This window comes from Muntiacus reevesi, chromosome 3 (genome assembly GCF_963930625.1).
Source record: "Muntiacus reevesi chromosome 3, mMunRee1.1, whole genome shotgun sequence".
In the NCBI taxonomy this organism is placed as follows: domain Eukaryota; kingdom Metazoa; phylum Chordata; class Mammalia; order Artiodactyla; family Cervidae; genus Muntiacus; species Muntiacus reevesi.
The window spans coordinates 58,004,745-58,023,841 of record NC_089251.1 but is presented as its reverse complement, the minus strand read 5'-3'; the positions used below and the strand labels follow the sequence as shown (position 1 = coordinate 58,023,841).

The 19,097-nt window shown below is 50.2% G+C and overlaps 1 protein-coding gene across 4 annotated transcripts in view; it reads right to left on the bottom strand.

Annotated features, from left to right (window-relative positions):
* Window positions 1-947: 947 nt before the first annotated feature.
* Window positions 948-19,097, bottom strand: part of NCK2 (NCK adaptor protein 2) — a 114,465-nt gene continuing 96,315 nt past the window's right edge. For all 4 annotated transcript variants that reach the window (XM_065929188.1, XM_065929189.1, XM_065929187.1 and 1 more), the window contains 2 exons: window positions 13,150-13,859; window positions 948-2,181 (listed from right to left, as the gene is read on the bottom strand). In XM_065929188.1, coding sequence (XP_065785260.1) covers window positions 1,987-2,181; window positions 13,150-13,859 — 905 coding nt within the window. In that variant the 3' untranslated portion in view covers window positions 948-1,986. The remainder of the gene's footprint in view (window positions 2,182-13,149; window positions 13,860-19,097) is intronic.

The window sequence follows — 19,097 nt, the reverse complement described above, 5'->3', positions numbered from 1 at the left end:
GTCCATTCTTATGTAACTAGGTACCCCCAACCTCAGATTCTTGTTTAGTTCCTAAGTCGTGTCCAACTCTTTTGAGACCCCATGGACTGTAGCCCGTCATTCTCTGTCCATGGGATGTCCCAGGCAAGAACACTGGAGTGGGTTGCCACTCCCTTCTCAAAGAGGTCTTTTTGATCCAGGGATTGAACCCAAATCTGCTGCATTGGCAGGCAGATTCTTTATCACTGAGTCATCTAAGCCCCATCAATTTCAGGTACCAGACACCAAATTTCTAATTTATCATCAAACGTATAACAAAGGCAACAACTAAAGATACAATGAGCTCGCAGAGAGGTGCCTCCCAAGGCTGGCGTTGTGTGTTGGGGGGTGTGTGGTCCTGAAGCCAGACCTTGGGCTTGCCACCTGCTCCAGGAGGCAGCAGCCACATCCTCGTGCAATCACCTGTTGACTCACCTTCTCCATCTGTGTGATGGGTGTGATCTCAGGACCACTCAAGGAGCTGGGACAAGGATGCTGAGTCCAGCAGAGAGGGAGAGATGAACACACGTCTGCTGCAAACCAGTACTCTCTGGCTCTGTATTCCCAGGGCCCAGCGCTCAGAGGGGCTGGACAACAGCTTCCCCAGTGCACAAAAGGCAGGCAGGAGAGGGAAGAGGAAAGCTAGAGGAGAGAAGTTTAGCTGATAACAGTCTGGTGACGTATATAATTTCCAAAGAGTAATTTTAAGACCAAACTTGAGATTCTGGTTTCTCTTGGAGTCACGCTAATTAAAATTTATTATTTCAAGATACAAAAATGTGGTGGTAGAAAAAGAAAACACACAAGTAATAAGTTTGTTAGAAGTCCTCCCTCAAAATGCTCCCCTGGGGGCACTGAGTGCTCAAGCTTATAGGAACTCCTTCCCCATTGCTCAGTCCAGGCTTGGCAAAAGATGAACACACATGGGGTCTCGTCATAATACTTTTTTATTACAATATCCAAAAAATTGAGTATGCAGTTTAGGAGGTCTCAAGACCCCTTCCTCAACTGTAGGAATGTGCCATCTCAAGACTGTATATTGGAACTATAAAGGAGTTCGGATGTAAAGAGAAAAGAAAATGCAATTTCTCCATAAACATTCTGTGTCTCTTACTACCAATCACATATCCTTTTGTAAACCCTGAAAAATTTCCCTGTAAAGCAAATACTATATATATATATATATATATTTTGTGTGTGCGTGTATGTGTGTGTGTGTGTGTGTGTGTGTGTGTGTGTGTGTGAAGTGTGGGTTGCTCCCCTCCCCAAAGATCACCTGTTTTCCTTAATCATCTGCATTAGTGTCAACAAATGGCTACAGGTACATATGACTTTGAGAATTAAATACATCACTGTGAGATTGAAACGAGCCGAAGGGCAAGAGGAAAGAGCACTCTGCTGATGGCACGTCGGGGGGAAATTTCCGAAACCACCGTCTCCCCCAGTCTCTGGCCCCTCTTCTGCAAACTGGCATTCCAGGACCTCTTCTCTTTATTGCAAGTGCAGCCCCAAAGGCACTGGACAGCATCTTCCCTCCCGTCTTGCCCGGTGGTTCCAGTATTGCTAAGAGCACCCGGGGTTGTCCCCGGAGAGCCTGGGAGCCGTGGGAGCACAAACGACACGGATGGAGGGCTGCTGGGGTCAGGACTGGGGGTCCCCAGGCAGGTGCCGCCTGCTCTGTGGCTCATGGACATAAGGGCAGCTCTGGTGCATCCACACGGCGCCCGAGGTCTGTAAGGGGGGGGTCTGCTGGCGCGAGCGGTGTGAATGGACTAAGGCTGTCTCCCATGGAGGAGGAAAAAAGTGAACCGACTCGCTCTGTCCACCTCCCATCACGAAAACCAGCCGGGAGGGCCCGGGATGGCAAAGAGTGGGGCGGGTGGCAAATAACCGACCTGGACAACGAGGGGACCAGGTGGAGAGAACGGGGCCTGCAAGAGAGCCCGGCCAGGGCGCCTTCCCGGGGCATCACTGCAGCGCCCGGACGAGGTAGAGCTTCTCCCCGTGCTCGCTGGTGAAGATGGGGGCCTTCTTGTAGTGCTCCACCAGCTCGTCCATGGTGTGGAAGCGCCGCTGCCCAATGCAGTAGACGTTGTCCACCAGCTGAACCTTGAAATGCTTGTTCTTCCCTGATGCTTTGAGAGACACGGAGAAGTCACTGGGCTGTGGGGGAAAGAGAACACACACGGGTTACCACTGGGCTCCGTGCACCGGCTGGGGAGCCCGGGCTCCAGTCCACAGCCAGGGCAGCCACCTCCTGATCTTTAGAACCACCCGGAGGCTGGTGAGATGCTCGCGTTCTGGCTCGAAGAAAAGTGACACTGTACTTAGCACTTTCGGTGTAAAATGTACTTTCGCTCTTTGAAAACTGGAGACTTGTTCTGAAATGCACAGCACCGATGCTAACCAATGCATGTTTTTCATTTCCCCAGCTAGTTCTTGGATTTGTAGAAAGTGGTCTGTACATAGGCAGCGGCTAGAAATACAGTTCCTCTGGCTCCTACCACTATTAGAAGCTCAGCCAACAACATGGTGCTGGCCCAAATATAGACACCAAGGTCAATAGAACAGACAGATGAATGAATACAGAAACTGTGGTGTGTGTGTGTATATATATATGAAATTGGAATGTTACTCAGCTATAAAAAAAGAATGCATGCGAATGAGTCCTAATGAGGTGGATGAACCTAGAGCCTATTATACAAAGTGAAGTCAGAAAGAGAAAGACAAATATTGTGTATTAACACATGTGTATGGAATCTAGGAAGATGGTACTTATGAATCTATCTGCAGGGCAGCAGTAGAGACACAGAGAACAGACCTCTGGGCACAGTGGGGGAAGGAGAGTGGGACGAACTGAGAGAACAGCAGGGAAACATACACATTACCTTATGTGTATGGCAGCCAGTGGGAATCTGCACTATGACACAGGGAGCTCAACCCAGTGCTCTGTGACAACCTAGAGGGGTGGGATGGGGAGAGAAACAGGATGGGGCTTCAGAAGGGAGGGGACATATGTACACCTGTGGGTGATTCATGTTGATGTGTGGCAGAGGCCAACACAACATTGTTGGGTAGTTATCCTCCAATAATTGCATTTTGTTCTATACTTCTCTATATTGTACAATTATAATCTTCAATTAAAAAAAAAAGTCAGTGGACAGAATAGAGAGCCCAGAAATAAATCTACACACTCTCGGGGTCAATTAATCTGTAATAAAGGAGACAAGAATATACAACAGAAAAAAGACGGTCCCTTCAATAAGCAGTGTTAGGAAAGGTGGATTACTACAAGTAAGGAATGAGATTGGAACATGATGGGTGACACATTCCCAATCAATGAGATGGAAGGATGTCCCACCCTGCCCTCTGCTCAACCATTCCTGAGGGTCTCAGAGCACAGAATGGCCACGTGGAGATGCCTCTGCATCCCCAAACTGGATAAGCTCCACTGTCCTTGGCTTTGTCGTTATTGTCGCTCAGTCGCTCAGTCGTGTCTGACTCTTTGCAACCCCATGAACTACAGCCCACCAGGCTCTTCTGTCCATGAGATTCTCCAGGCAAGAACACTGGAGCGGGTGGTCACTTTCTTCTCCAGGGAATCATCCCAACCCAGGAATCAAATCCACGTCTCCTGCAGTGGCACGTGGATTCTTTAACACTGAAACACCTCCTTGGCTACTATCCAGCAGAAGACATCCTGACACATCTGTTGATCAGGGCTGCGTCTAATCCATGGCTGTGTCCACAGAGAGCCCTACAGATGGTGGGAGCTGTATGATCCAGGTCTAAAGTGAATTCTGAGCCCAGACTTCCACCCCTCCCCAAACCAGGAACTCACTGCTGGTGATGACCCACCAACCCAGCCCCTGCTCACGTGTCTCCCACCAGGACAAAACCAACAAGCACCCCTTCATTGGTTTTTACACTGGCTCTATAAATGTTTGAGCAAAAGTGAACAAATCTTGCAGAATGAGAGACAACTCCATATAAACCAATGACAACTCAGGGAAAGGGGGGTCTGGGAGAACCCAGATCTGTGGTGGGCCGCTGGCCCTCAACAGTCACAACTGTCATCATCACAATATTGTAAAGTAATTATCCTCCAATTAAAATAAATATATTTTAAAAAAGTATCACAGAGATAGACATATTCAGTTAGTTAGTTAATAACTGTGTATCCCTTTGCCCAAAACAGACCAAATAAATCTTTGAGGGGAAAACCTCATCTTACCCCTGTACTAAACCCAGGGCCCAATGCCTTGGGGGAAGCGCAGGAAACACTGGGGGGATAAAATTTCAGGAAGAGATGGGAAGATCTAGATCCAATTAGGCCTTGGGTTATGTGTTATTTCCAGAATTACAGCCATTAGAGGATTAGGGGCCTACAGGGGGTGGAGAGGGGGATACAGAACTTGAAAATTATTTTCTCAACTTGATCTCTTATGTTCCTCCCCCCCAAAAAGATAAACCAGCCATCAGCATGCACACTGCTATATTGAAAACAGATAACCAATAAGGACATACTGTATAAAACAAGAAACTCTGCTCAGTGTTATGTGGCAGCCTGGAAGGGAGGGGAGTTTGGGGGAAAATGGATACATGTATATGTATGGCTGAGTCCCTCTGCCAGGCACCTGAAACTATCACAACATTGTTAATTGGCCACTGTTATTTAGTTGCTAAGTCATGTCCGACTCTTTGTGACCCCAGGGGCTGTAGGCTGCCAGGCTCCTCTGTCCATGGGATTCTCCAGGCAAGAATACTGAAATGGGTTGCCATATCCTCCTCCAAGGGACCTTCTTGACCCAGGGATCAAATCTGAGTCTCCTGCAGCTCCTGAATTGGCAGGCGGATTTTTTACCGCTGAGCCACCGGGAAAGCCTCATTAATTGGCCATGTGAAGTGAAATCGCTCAGTCGTGTCCGACTCTTTGCAACCCCCATGGACAGTAGCCTGCACCAGGCTCCTCCTCCATGGGATTTTCTAGGCAAGAGTACTGGAGTGGGTTGCCATTAATTGGCCATACTTTAATACAAAAAAGTTAAAATAGTCTCAACGGCACAGAAGGACATTTTAAGTAATCAACTGCACAATTCTCAAATCACTGCTATTTTCACGTCTACACAAGACTAATCAAGATGAATGAGAACTGGCTTCAGTGTTATCAGTATTCCCACCCAAGTGGGATGCTGTGTATGGTTCTGAAAACAGAACAAAGTAAACAGGTCCCGCCCGACAGGTGCTCTGCACAGGACGGCCTGAGCTTCAGCCCCTTGGCTCCTGTCATGTGGCGGTCAATTCCAGTGGGTGAAGACTCGAGCAGTCAGCATGCCCTGTGTCCAGCAGTACATACACGTTAGGGACCACTCAGCTCTCTCTTGGGGCCTCCGATTTTCAAGAAGCAATGTGTAGTTTCAAGATCTGTTCATTTTTAGAAGCATATACGTTCTGTGCCAAAAGCCTGTGCTTTCTGATAAAGATAGAAGGCAACTTCAGTTTTACGTTTAAGACCAGCCGGGCATTGAGCTAGTTTTAGAGACTCTTAATCAGTTCATAGACAAAGTGGCATCGTACGGAGGGAGTGCGTGAGTCGGCGTCACTATGTGATAGACTCAATTTTACTTGTGCCCCACAATCAGCAGATGACTTTCTGAATTTGCTTTTAATTTAAGTGCCTTAATTTAGCCTCCTGATGTGTCTCCTGTACATATGCATTACGGCAGTAAAACTGGTCGCTGTAGCAGAGACAGTAATTTTTAATTTTGTGGGCTCCTGAGCAGAAACCTTGAAGTTAAGGACATGGGAGGAATTAAGTTTACACCAAGCAGGGGGGTGCCGAACCTTCGGAGAACACTCATTCCAGCATCTTTGTGATTCTGATCTATGTGCTAAAACGCACTATTACACGTCACCAAGTTCTAAAGGAAGCCTGAGGATGAACTGGCCCAGGGCGTCTCAATTTGTGCTCCAAGTCCAGTAGCATCACCTGGGTGCTTGTCAGAAAAAGCGAATTCTCAGGCCCCACTGCAGACCCCCTGAATGAGCAGCTCAGGGGCAGGGCCGTCCAGGAGCTTCAAATGCAGTTTGAGATGAGGTCTGAGTGAACCACCCACAGTGCTTTCAAGTGTTCAGGGCCATGAGAACAAGACAGGAATGTGATTTATGTGCTAAGACGCACCTTGGAGGTGGTGGTTCTGTGACAAAGCCTACCCCCAGGCTGGGGAAGCCTGTCTGACTCTGTCCTGAGGGGTCAGACCTTGCTCTAGATACTGCCTGCAGGGGACCCCCTGGGTGGCACAGCCCGGATTCTCTTCCCTTCTCAAGAACCCAGCCCCCTGGATGTGACGAGAAAAGGGGCTGCTCCAGAGGTGGGGGGGTGGGGAGCGGATCCCCAAGAAGTTGGCACCACCAGTCTTGGTCCTTACAGGCTTGTCTTTCCCAAAAGCCTTGGGGAAGTTGTGTGAAGGATGGAGCCACACTGGTCTGCACTGGCCGTGGGCACTGGGCAGGAAGAATCGGCAACACTCTGAAACCAAGCATGTCACAGAAGAATGAAGGAATGAACAGAGGAATGAAGCCCACGAGCCCAGCATCTGGGGTGGGACTGACTTGCAGTCACACGCCCCTAGAGGTCGGGGAGATGCCGCAGACACCATCTCCGGTGGGCCAGTACTTTCCTCGCCCGCATCTTGAGACCAAAATGTCAACACTTCTTGCAGAGTTTCTCCTGCAAGTCAAGAAGGAACTGTTTTCAAAGGACAGGCGGTAAAGACTCCTGGCAGTGGAGAGAAGAGGTGGGCTTAGCGGCCTCCAGGAAAGAAATGTTTACTGAGAGCGGAGCAGAGCAGAATGTAAACCTTCCTCCCTCCATCTGGGCTCCTCAGCTCATCTCATCAGACAAGGTGTTTCCCCTTCATTGGCTGAGGAACCACAGAAAAGGGAAGTCATGTCCAATTCGTTGCGACCCCATGGACTGTAACCTGCCAGGTTCCTCCTCCATGGGATTATCCAGACAAGAATACTGGAGTGGGTTGCCATTTCCTTCTCCAGGGGATCTTCCCAACCCAGGGATAGAACCCGGGTCTCTCACACTGCAGGCAGACTCTTTACCATCTGAGCCACCAGGGAAGCCCCTGAGGAACCACAATCAGGGCAGAAAACATTCGCTGGGAGGACCGGAATGTGCCTACTGGGGCTGTGGGCCCCCTACCCCTTGCTCTGGGTCTGCCTGTGCCTGTGTGCTGTTAAAAACAAGGGAAACAGTTCAAAGAACCTCTAGCAATTTCTATGATCTTTTCTCCTTGCTAAATGACTGCAGTGATCAGCAGATTACTGGGAGCAAAGCCTGAATTACCTCTCTTCTGTAAATGAAAATGGAGCCCTCCAGCCTAGAAGACAAGCCTGTTCACAGTCCTTCTGCAGTTATGGCTAACAAGAAATGGAGTAGGAAGATGGAAAGGTTTACACTGGGGCTATTAATACATGTGCCAACTGTACACACCTTTCTCATATATTAAAATTTATTAGACCCATTTCTTTTTTTAAAAAAAAGAAATGTATTTTTTAAAAAAAGAAATATTGATTGATTTATTTGGTTGCTCTGGGTCTTAGCTGCAGCATGCAGGATCTAGTTCCCTGACCAGGGATTGAACCTGGGTCCCCCACATTGTGAGCTCGGAGTTTTAGCCACTAGACCACTAGGGAAGTCCCAAGATACAGTTTTTTTTTTAAAATTTCCACTACAGCTTTTAATTCTTGGGGGGGGGGGGACATTTCTAACAGGTATTTGTGAATTTACATGAGAGCAGTATATCCATAAAGAAGGCTGAGCATCAAAGAATTGATGCTTTCGAACAGTGGTGCTAGAGAAAACTCTTGAGAGTCCCTTGGACTGCAAGGAGAACAAATCAGTGAATCCTAAAGGAAACCAACCCAGAATATTCACTGGAAGTACTGATGCTGAAGCTCCAATACTTTGGACCCCTGAAGTGAAGAGCTGACTCACTGGAAAAGACCCGGATGCTGGGAAAGATTGAGAGCAGGAGAAGAGGGTGACAGAGGATTAGATGGTTGGATGGCATCATTAACTCAACAGACATGAGTTTGAGCATGCTCCAGGAGATGGTGAAGGATAGGGAAGCCTGGCATGCTGCAGTCCATGAGGTCGCAAAGGGTCAGACACAACTGAGTGACTGAACAACAACAGCAGGTATATCAATAAACATTTACATCAAGGGAGCTAATGATCTGGGGGTTTTTATGAAAATGATTCTGAATACTGTTACAGATGAATTATTTGACAGACTTTTCAGGTGGCTCAGTGGTACAGAATCAGCCAGCCAATGCAGGAGATGAGATGCAGGTTTGATCCCTGGGTTGGGAAGATCCCCTGGAGTAGGAAATTGCAACCCACTCCAGCATTCTTGCCTGGGAAATTTCACCAGAGAAGCCTGGTGGGCTACAGTCCATGAGGTTGCAAATAGTTGAACAGGACTGAGCTACTGAGCATGCACACACTCACACTTGCACTCTAGTTTGAAAGAGCTGTTTTTCAGTTCCCACTGATTTACTGGACACTCATCTCTCTCCATGTTACACTTGCAGCCTGAAGGGAGGTTGTCCGGACCCCTGGTGGCAGCAATCCTGAGCCAGAGGCCACCAAGTCTGACCCGAGTTCACAAGCCCAGGGGTCAGGGGATGCAGAGGAAGGGCTGGGCATGCTGGTACCTCCTCTGGCTGCTGCTGGCTCCCAGTCACTCTGAATCTACACACACATGCTGGACAATTGCATCATCAGTGAATGTGGAGAATATTTTCTAGGGTCTCACGCAGTACTGGGATTCAACGGCCGACAGGATGACACACCACGCACTCCAGTGCCGAGCGGGCTGCCGTGGGGGCAGCACAGCCACGTATGAAGACGGTTACACCTCTGAGCACAGGCCCCATCGTGGGACCCAGGAGCACGGCTCAGAGGCTTCCCAGATGGAAAGGAGGAGGAGTGGGGTGTGAACGGCGTGTGTGCCTAGACTGGGCGGGGAGGGAGGGTGTTGGGGGGATGGAGGCAGCTGTACTCTACAGTTTTCCAGATGTGTGTGAAGGCCCACAGGAGGAGAGAGCATCGTCTGAGCAGCATGCAGGAGAGGGTGATGGGAGGTCTCCTCCCATCGTGGACAAGGAGGAACCACTGAGCCGCCCTCGGCCAGGTGACTGGGATTCCCCCGGGGCACCCAGTGACACCGCCCAGCTGCCTGCACCACTTCCTGCTCTCGCCGTAGATCAGGTTTCAGGTAACAAGCAGCCCTCCGTTCCACTTTCTACAGCATCTCCCCCCAAAAGAGGGGATTCAACACTCTTCACCTTCTTTTACACATAATACAGCAGAGAGAAAACTCCATCCAAAGCCCTTCGTAATAAATGACACAAAAACATAGGGACACAAAACAGGGGGAAATAGATGATCTCTTTGGGAGCTTTAACATCTTACAGAGAAAAACGGCTTCCTACACCAAAGGCTGATGCTTTGCAGACCTCAACCCAGTTGTAAGCTGTCACTTTCTACAGCAATTGAAAAAATAAAATACTGACAGCTTACAGAGTATACAGAAATTTAGTTACTGGTTATTCTTCACTGTAATATAGTTTCCTAGCTGTATCCACAGAATAAGTCTGAACAAATACATAAGGATTTACAATGAGCATTAGAGAAGGCAGGTAGGAATTTTGAATTTTCTAGATTTAATGATATGGATGGAATATAATGATTAAATATGAAGAACTAACACTGTTTCATCTTTAGCTGCTAAATGTAAATGGCAATTAGAGGCAAGGGATGAGAGCAAGAGAGGGGGAGAGAGAAAACTCGATATTGAGATGCAAGATAGAAAAGGGCCAAAGCAGGGTCATCTGGTTTATTCACTGGCTGATAAACCATGTCTAACACACGCCTCTGAAATACCCACACATTACTGACCCCGGATATCGTAAGATATGCCAATGCTTTGCTTGTTGTTCTGAAATATGTACCCCCCTCCCCCTCGCCTAAGCACAGATTTCCCAGAACTCAGATCTTTTTACTTTTCAATACAGAAAAATACGGAATATTTTTAAATGCAAAGTATCAAGCAAGAATCTTGCTCATTTATACTGAAATCGCTTGGGATATTTAAAAAAATGAAACGCATCTTGAAGAGGCACTCTAAAAAAGCGGCTATGCTTACTGAGGAATCACAGGTCCTGCAGTGACCAAAGGTGAGCCCTGAGCAGAGACCTAGAGGAAAGAAAAGGAAACTGAATGGGGATGCCTGTGGGTCCTGCAGAAACCGGACCCTGAGTCAGGTTAGGCTGTGGCGCTCCGGGCTCATGCAGCTTTGAACAGTAGGCTCTCACGTTAGAGATGCCAGAGTGAACAGGAAAAAGACAACAGATAGGCAGAAAGAAGACGAGAAGGTGCTGGCAGGAAGTGGAGGCAGGAAACGGATAAGTGATGGACTTATTCATCTGAACGGTTCCTCACAGTTGCAGATGACAGGTGGACATAGACCTGGTTAGGAGAATGAAGACAGCGCAGCCGGCTCACCCTGCCATCAGGAGAAGAGCAGCAGCACGCTTGAGAGTCCCTGAGCATCTCTTTGGCACAAGATAGGCGCACACACAGCAGACAGTGCCACGCGTAACATTGGGTTCCAGCCAGACAAGCAGCCCAGCACACCCTTGGGCCACATGGCAGCCTTCAGGTCAAGCTGGGGCCATGGCAGGGGCAGAGCTAAGCAAGTCCCAGAGGGCCTCTTACCCACCCCGAGAGCCAGTGGCCCAGCAAACGATGAGCTGTCATAGCTCAGTTTTCTAAATTAAAACAGAGGGAACAAAATGTGGAAAGGCTTCCCCGCCAAAAAAAATGGTTAAAATAAACAAGCAATACTTTAGTTATTTAGAAAAGGCTTTCTCCTCTCATAATCCGAGACAAATGTAACACTGCTGCTTCTTCAAGTTCCTAGGGGTGGAGTGCAGATAAGAAAAGTACCCTCCTCTACCTCTAAAGGACTTGGTCCCGAGGTCTGACAGGGACCATGGCCTACTTGTCTGATGGACAAGTCACAGGTTTTCTCTAAGACAGTGATACTCTCTGCCTCCTGCTAAAGACTTCCCCCTTCCCTGGCCCCATAGAGAAGAACCTGGGGGCACTGTATCCACTCGGGGGGGGGGGGCTGCTTTTACCCCTCTCCTTTCTAAGAAGCCTCTTCAAACCCAATGTTCCTAAATCAGGACGAGACTCCTTGACTCTGAATCATCCTTGTCCCTTGATCACCTCCTACTGTGACAGGGTTTCTGGTGCTTTCTTTGAGTTTCTGCTCAGGCGGGTTGCAAGCACTCTGGACCCAATTCTCTTAAGCCTTTTGATCTGGGCCAGGACCGGATCTCATGTGAGAACAACTTAATGTGATGTCCTGCTAGAAATCATTGACTCTGAATGAGAAAAGCTCGTTGCCCAGATTTCAGATGCAGCTACTTGTCTAGGTCCCGTGTGCTCGCCACCATGAGCTGCTGCCACCACTGGGGGACCGGTTTCCACCCGCATCACAGCTGCCCCTCTCTGTTTGAAGGGAAACCACTTCTGTGGGCTTGAACTCCCTCTCAATCAGTCAATAGGAATCTTGACTGTGCACTTAGTAATCGTAGTATCAACCTTTTCAGGGGACAATTACAATACATAGCATGGGCTGACTAGTCTTACAGGTTGCATTTAGACAATTAAACTAAAGTCTACAGGAACCAACAAAAAATGATCACACTGGACTCTATCCTCAAAACTCACACTGGACTCCATTCTCAAAACTTCTGCTTCACTCTGGCAGGTGTATCTGCAAGGACTGACAAAACCAGCTTAGTACCTCCACAATGAACACACAAAAAGGAACCTGGAATGACAGCCCAGTTCTCCCAGACAGACTTGGCCATACATCTGAAACACAGACCCCAAATCTGTGCTGGAAACAGGTATGCTCCAAGTTGAGAGGCCACACACCGCTGACTCAACTTGTACACAGAAACCCCTCTCTTAACAGTCGTCCTTTTCCTTTTCAGTTCTGTTCCTGAGTGCTTTAAAAGCTTTTCAGAGATAAACTCAGTGGTGCCTGTGGCAGAGACGTACTGAGGATTACACACTTAAAAAAAGAAAAACACACCAACCAACAAAAGATTGTGTCAGAAACAGGGTGTCTGCCTTGCTGAGAACATCTGATGCATCTCAGACCCGTTGGGTCATCAACACAGGGAAACCAGGGAAGAAAATGAAGTTTGGGTCTGCAGGACAGAACAGGGGTGACCTCACTCAAGAGGCAGCAAAATCTACAGAAGCTGAGACACTCTGTACTTGCCATCTCACCTACAAGAACCACTTTGCCAACAAGAGGTACAGCAGAGGCTGGGCAGTCCAAGTGGATGTCAGCATAAGGTGGGGCTGGGGCCTCAGGACACAGGCTGTATAGAGCATCTGTGTTCATCTTGCTTAACATGAGTCCCACATACCCCTGCTGTCTGAGGCCATTCACACACCTCCACACACTTTCATGCTCTCAGCTTTCTTTCTGTGCACCACCCACCAACCAAGGGTTCTCTGTCCTGAGGAGGAAGCTGTCCTGCATGGCCAGTGCATACCCACACATGTGTACACACCTAGATGTGCGTATACATGCACACCCAGATGTGCTCACGCATGCACACCTCTCTACCCACCCCTCCCCACACTCACTGAGCACTCTCTGTCTTGACAAAGAAGTTGCCCTGCATGCCGGGTACACACATGCACACATAGCGAGATGCACACCTGTGCACACCCAAACACGTGTACACACCCCTTCACCCACCCTGCCCCATGCTCACCAATGATTGTCTTGATGAGAGTCGCCCTACACACCTGGTACACACTATACAGAGATGCACACACACACATGTGCACACATGCACACCCCTCCACCCACCCAACCCTGTACTCACTGAAGACTCGCTCTTAGGTAGGAAGAAGTCGCCCTGTATGCCTGGTGCACACTCAGAGATACCCCCATATGTGCACACCCAGACACAAACACACGCATACCCCTCTGCCCACCCACCCCATCTTGCACTCACCGAGGACTCGCTGTCCCGCACAAGGAAGTCGCCCTGAACGCCCCGCGCGTTGAGTGCGCACTCGGCCTGGTGGCGAGTCACGTTCCCGTAGTACCACTCACGGCCTGCAAACCGGCCGGCACGAGCAGGCCCCGCGGGTCCGGAGCCAGCGTGCGGGGCCGGGCCCTCGCTGAGCACCACCACGTAGTTCTTGGGTACCAGGCCGACCTGGCCACGCGCGTTGCGGCAGCGCCACCACTCGGGGTCGTTCTCGGGCTTCTCGATCACCTCCATGGTCTCGCCCTTGTCGAAGTTGAGCTCCTCCTCGGTGACCGAGCTGAAAGGGTACAGCGTCTGCACCACCTGCAGCGCCCGCGCGCCCTGCCCATTGCTGAGCGTGGCGCCGGGCCGCAGGCTCGAGCCCCCGGGCGCGTCGCCGGCTGCCTCGTCCAGCTCCTCCAGCACGTAGTTGGACGGGAACCAGCCCACCTGGCCGTTGTAGCTGCCCCGCCACCAGCCGTCGCTGCACTTCTCCATGACGGTGACGCGTGAGCCCTTCACCAGCGACAGCTCGTCCTCGCGCTCTGCTGCATACGCGAACTTGACCACGGCGGGGATGCTGAGGTCGTAGATGCGGTCGGCGCCGCCCCCGTTGGCGGGGAACTCCGCGTCCGTGCTGGGCGTGGGGGATGCATCGCGTGCGCTCGTCTTCCGGCGGGTCCTTCCGAGGCCTGTGGAGAAACAGCAAAGCTCAGCGCAGGGACTCGGTTCAGCGGAGTGGGACCCTGCAAGGGCTCCACGCAGGGTCCCAGCCAAGGGGCAGTGCCTGCACACGGATACAGAACGGACTCGGCCCCCTGGCTGGTGACCAACCAGTCAACAACAGAGGTAACAGTGGCCAAATGCCTGAAAGCTGGGAATTAACATATCTGATCTCTGCTTTCCTCAAAAAAGAAAAAAAAAAAAAAAAAGCCAGAGCACCAGCAAACCAAGAGAATAAAACAGTGTAAAGTCTGAAAATGATGAGAGCAGTCATATGTCACTAGGAGGAAAACAAAACAAACAAAAAAGGTATCCATCTTCTGCATCAGGACAGAGGTATCTTCTGTGTTGTGGGTGGGAAATTGGACCAAATGACCTTGAAGACCCTCCCTAGCTCTCCTCAAGCCTGTCCTGCTCTGCCGGCCACCACCTGTCCTCCACTCTGGGGACACTCGGCTCCCTTCCAGGATGGCAACAGAGCAGCAACACTGGGGAGAAACCCATACCCTTCTCCTTCCTTCCCTTCTTTTCTTTCAAAACTGCACAGATTTCGCACAAGTAGCGATGAGTGATTTAGAGAATAAACAGCGCATGCAGTAAATTTAAGGCAGAATTTTTCATATTCTGGTGGCAAACCCACAAGTGGATCAGAAAATCAGTTTTAAGAGGGTCTGAGCAGCCTGTATGTGCGCACTGTCTTCTTTTTAAAAGGAAACAAAGCAGAAGATGTCAGAGTGCATCAAACAGAACTGCTGCTTCGGTTACATATGTGAGTCAGGGCCAAGCTGTCACCTGAAACATTACTTCCTGTGCATGAGGAATACAGCTTGAAAAGCCCTAGGGTAAAAATTATTTAACCTGCTTAAAATGCACAGAATTCCGCAACCTTGCAGAAGCGAGCCTAGGGAGGAAGACACGATGCCCAAGTTGGGGACGACCCCTGGACTGTGGGGTTGGCTGTGCTTCTTGGGCTTTTCTGAGAGGTGGCCACTTGCCCACCATGCCTCCGTACACCAGCATGGGAGCTTTCACAGTAGGGAAACTGTGGCCACTGGCAGATCTTTTGCTTTTTTCCCAAAAGGACACCAATGCACTTCTATGGATAGCTTGTACTTCTCTCTCCCTTAATTCCCTGCAGTAAAGACAGTTTGGGCTTCCCAGGTGGCTCAGTGGTAAAGAACCCACCTGCTGATGCAGGAGACTCAGGGTTAGATCCCTGGGTAGGGAAGATTCCCTGGAAGAACAAATGGCAACCCACCCAGTATTTTTCCCTGGGAAATCCCACAGACAGAGGAGCCTGGCAGGCTACAGGCCATGGAGTGGCACAGAGTCAGACATGACTGAGGGACTAAACAGCACACAGACAGCTTGGTCCTGAGAATTCCCTTTGTTCCTACTCCCCTGTCGGGTGGGGAGATCAGAGGAATAAAAGTAGGTGTCATGATGGCCTGGACCACGGGGAGCTGGGCACTGCTGGCTCCCAGAGTGGACCCGCCCAGGCTGGCATTCTTGCCCCAGACACGTACTCAGCTCAGCACCACTGTCACCCTCGCTAAATGCCTTCCCTCCAGAGGAAAACGGGGACTGATCCCTGGATGTGCTCAGCACCAGACCCATCAGCAACACCAGCAGCACGGTGAGGTTCCCCTCATGGGCGACTGGGGCCCCCAGGCCTGCGAGCACACACCCACCTGCGCAGCGCCCTCTCCCCTTGCTGCACTCATCTTCCCAGGGCCTGGGGCCTGGCTCAGGGCAGGCATTCAACTCATGTTTGCCTGCTCAACAAGCTCCATCTTCTATCTCACCATCACAAGTTCATCTGCCCCATCCAGTCCTTGCAGACTGATCTCTTCAGGGATACACACCTGGGCTGCCCGCAGAGCTCAGGTTAGTTAGGAGCAGCCTGGTACCCACCCCTGCCCCCCACCTCCAAGTACATGCTGCTGACCCTCCACATGCCTTAAGATCCTCCCCTGTCCAGGCACCACGTCTGTAAGCCAGCAACTCCACGGCCAGGGTGGGAGGCCCTACTCTAGCCAGGCTATGTCCCTGGAACCTGACAGCACCATTTCCTGACCCACCCCTCTGTGCCCCTACTCTCTCAAGCTGCAGTAAACCCAGGAGGTTTTACTTTTTTTATTCCTAGGCGTGTGCACCTTAGGCTTATCCCTTACCCTGCAATGAAATGTGCTATTATATGCCATATGGAGCCCCAAGTTCAAGAAGCGGATGTCCAGGACCAGAGGGAGGAAGGAGAAATGGATGGCTGTCGGATGGATGGGACCTCCCATCCCTGTGGCAAACCCACATGGCCTGGGTCGGGATGATGGGACAAAGGAGCGAGTCACCATCCGTGTGCCCAGATAGTCCCCTTTCCAGTGGGCAGACTTGCCAGGACCTGGCGCAGAGGGAGACGTGTCAGGGCAAAGCACATCATCACATGGGTCCACGAGTCCAGAAGCAGAACTTCCATTCTTGCTCCTAAGAGAGCCCGTTCCCCCATGAACAGGCAGGCAAATAACATAACTGAATGTGTAAGCCTGAAAAAAAAAAAACTGGTTCAGAAGCATAGGATTTTCTACCAAATGTGAAAGTCAAATGGTAGCACAGATGCCAGGGAAAAGAATTTTTGAAAGGTTTTCATTATAAATTGTAATTAAAAATACATATTTAGTACCTCTCAACACATATACCCGATCCATCAGCACAAGCATCTCTGAATGTGATGTGCCTGGGGGAGTGGGGCGGTGGTTGGGAGGTGGCAAGCATTCACTATGACCTTCTGAAGCATCACTTAGCATCTGTCACTGGCAGAAGCTCACAGGAGCAACTTTTTGAGCCCACACCTGCTCAGTAAAATGAAATACAATAACGAACAACAGAGTGCACACAGGGTCAACACATTTGTGAGGTGAATGGCTGGTGGACAACTGAACCCCAGTTCTGACCAGGCTTCAAGCTTGGCTCCTGCCCCACTGGCCTGTGGCCTGGCGGTTCTGCACTCTCTCTACTGGGTTTCTGCATCTGTAACACAAGGATGTCAGTAGCCCTGCGGGGGTGGGTGAGGCAATCGTGAGGGTCCGAAGCCTGAGGAAAGGACGTGTGTAGTGTCCAACTCACAGCAGGAGCTGTACAACTGTGGTCATGGTGTTTACCGCTATTATCAGTCCATACGTTGTTTTCCTTTCTGGGTGAGGACAAAGGTCCAGTGGAGAAAACAACAGATGGTGCTTTCTCCAGAGACGTGCATGTGTCTGTTTTTTCCCTAAAATGCTCCTGCGGGGCTTGGGTGGGTGGAGTGTGCCCAGCTGACCAGTCCTGCCTGATGGGTTGGGAGCTGCTGAGACACAAGGGCCCCTCTGAAGTGTCCCAGGAGAAGATGCTCCTCAATGCAAAGTGGGCCTTCAGGGAGGGAGTGAAAGAGACGCCCCATCTCCCAAGGCTCTAGGACCACATGCCACTCTGGATGAGGCACACGCTGGTAACAAGGCACATGCGGGCTCCAAGAGAGGTACTAAGGGGCTGGACTCCAGACCCCAATTCCCGCCACCCAGCGTGGCCTGGGGTTGCTCCCAGCTGTGCTGCGAAGCACTTTGTTACCCTGGACAAGTATGTCAACCTGCCTGATTGTCACAGAAGACCTCTGGGCCAGGTCATCTCCAGGGTCTTGCCAGGACTCTACAGAGACACCAAGCTGTCAAATGAACCTCACTTTTCAAACTCGACTGTACACACTAGGCTATAAGAAACAACCACAGGAGAACTGGAAGTGGTCCACCTGGCTCCTACGGCCAACCCTTGTCACTAGCGTTTGGCTGAGCACATGGGCTAACATGACAGGACCATTACCTCACATCAGTGCAGAAGGACACCCCGACCACTTCACCACCAATTCACGCTCCACTAGAAATGCCCACTTGTAAATTTCCCAAGTCAGACACTCAACTGTTTTGCTCCTGAAAAATCAAAAACACAAAACTGATGAAGGTTCCCTGCAAACAGCCACCCCAGGACAGCTGGCTTCCAGGAGGAAATGGAGGCATAGCCCCAGCCTGAACACTCCCCAAGACCTGACCTCCAGAAGCTTCCCAGCTGTGAGAACCACTGGGACAATCCGCATGCTCACAGAATCCATGAGTTCAGAAGCAGAGAAAGGAAGCTGAGAGTTGAGAGAAAGCGACAGCAGCCTGGAGAGATCAGGGAACGACTTGGAGACAAACATGACGTGAACAAATGCTCAGTGAGGAACAAAGGAACATCCAGCCTGCCCAAAACTGCTGATGCTCTACAATCAGACCCTGGCCAGCTCTGGTCAGCTGGGGCCCTCCAGATGCCCACCTGCCCTCCATACCTAGAGCAGTGGTGGGCACAGGGCCGGGGGTGCAGGAGAGAAGGGGTCTGCTTGGCCAGCAGCCTGAGGGGCTCTGCAGTCAGTTCCATGGCACCAGCCCTGAACAATGTCCCCCGCACCCACACTGGCCCCCGGGGACAGGCGTGAATGTGTAATCGGGGAAAGGAACGTTTGAGACATATGCATCGGGTCTAAAAATGAGCCAGGCCATATGGGAAAGCACAGTTAGAAACACGGTAAGAAGGCTTTACTTAAACTCTCAACATTTTTAGTCCACGTTTCTTCTAAAACTGAAGGCTCCCACTTGAGTAACTTGAGTCAAGAAAGGGTGTTCTTTAGAAAAATGATTATTTTAATAAGAAGCAACTTAGGTGCCAGTTGCTGGGAAAGAAACTGGGAAATACCTTACCTGCTGTCCTCGTCCTTCCCCGGGGCACAAGGGGCCAGGGGATGACGCATCTGGTTTCACAACCCCCGTGTCACTCACTGCATACCTGCTTCCCCCCCCGGCTTCTCCAGGGGGCAGCCCCTCCTCCTTCCCATGGCCCCTCCTGGCTTTTCTCCCATTAGCATTCTTCTGAACAATCTGTCTCTATTTTCTCTCTAATTATCCACCCACTGATCTGTTGTGAGTTGTTTTACATTTTTTGTTCTAAATACTTGGACGCTCATGATACACGGAGACAAATCCAAGTTTATTTTGGGTGCTGGCACCACAGTTTCTGTAGACGTCTCCACTGTCTGTGGGCACTGCATTTGGCAGGTCGTCTATACTATGAATGATCTCGTGAGACAGAAATCTAGAGAGTTCTAAATCATGGCATGTTATATGTAATTCAGGTTCGTACAACTGTAT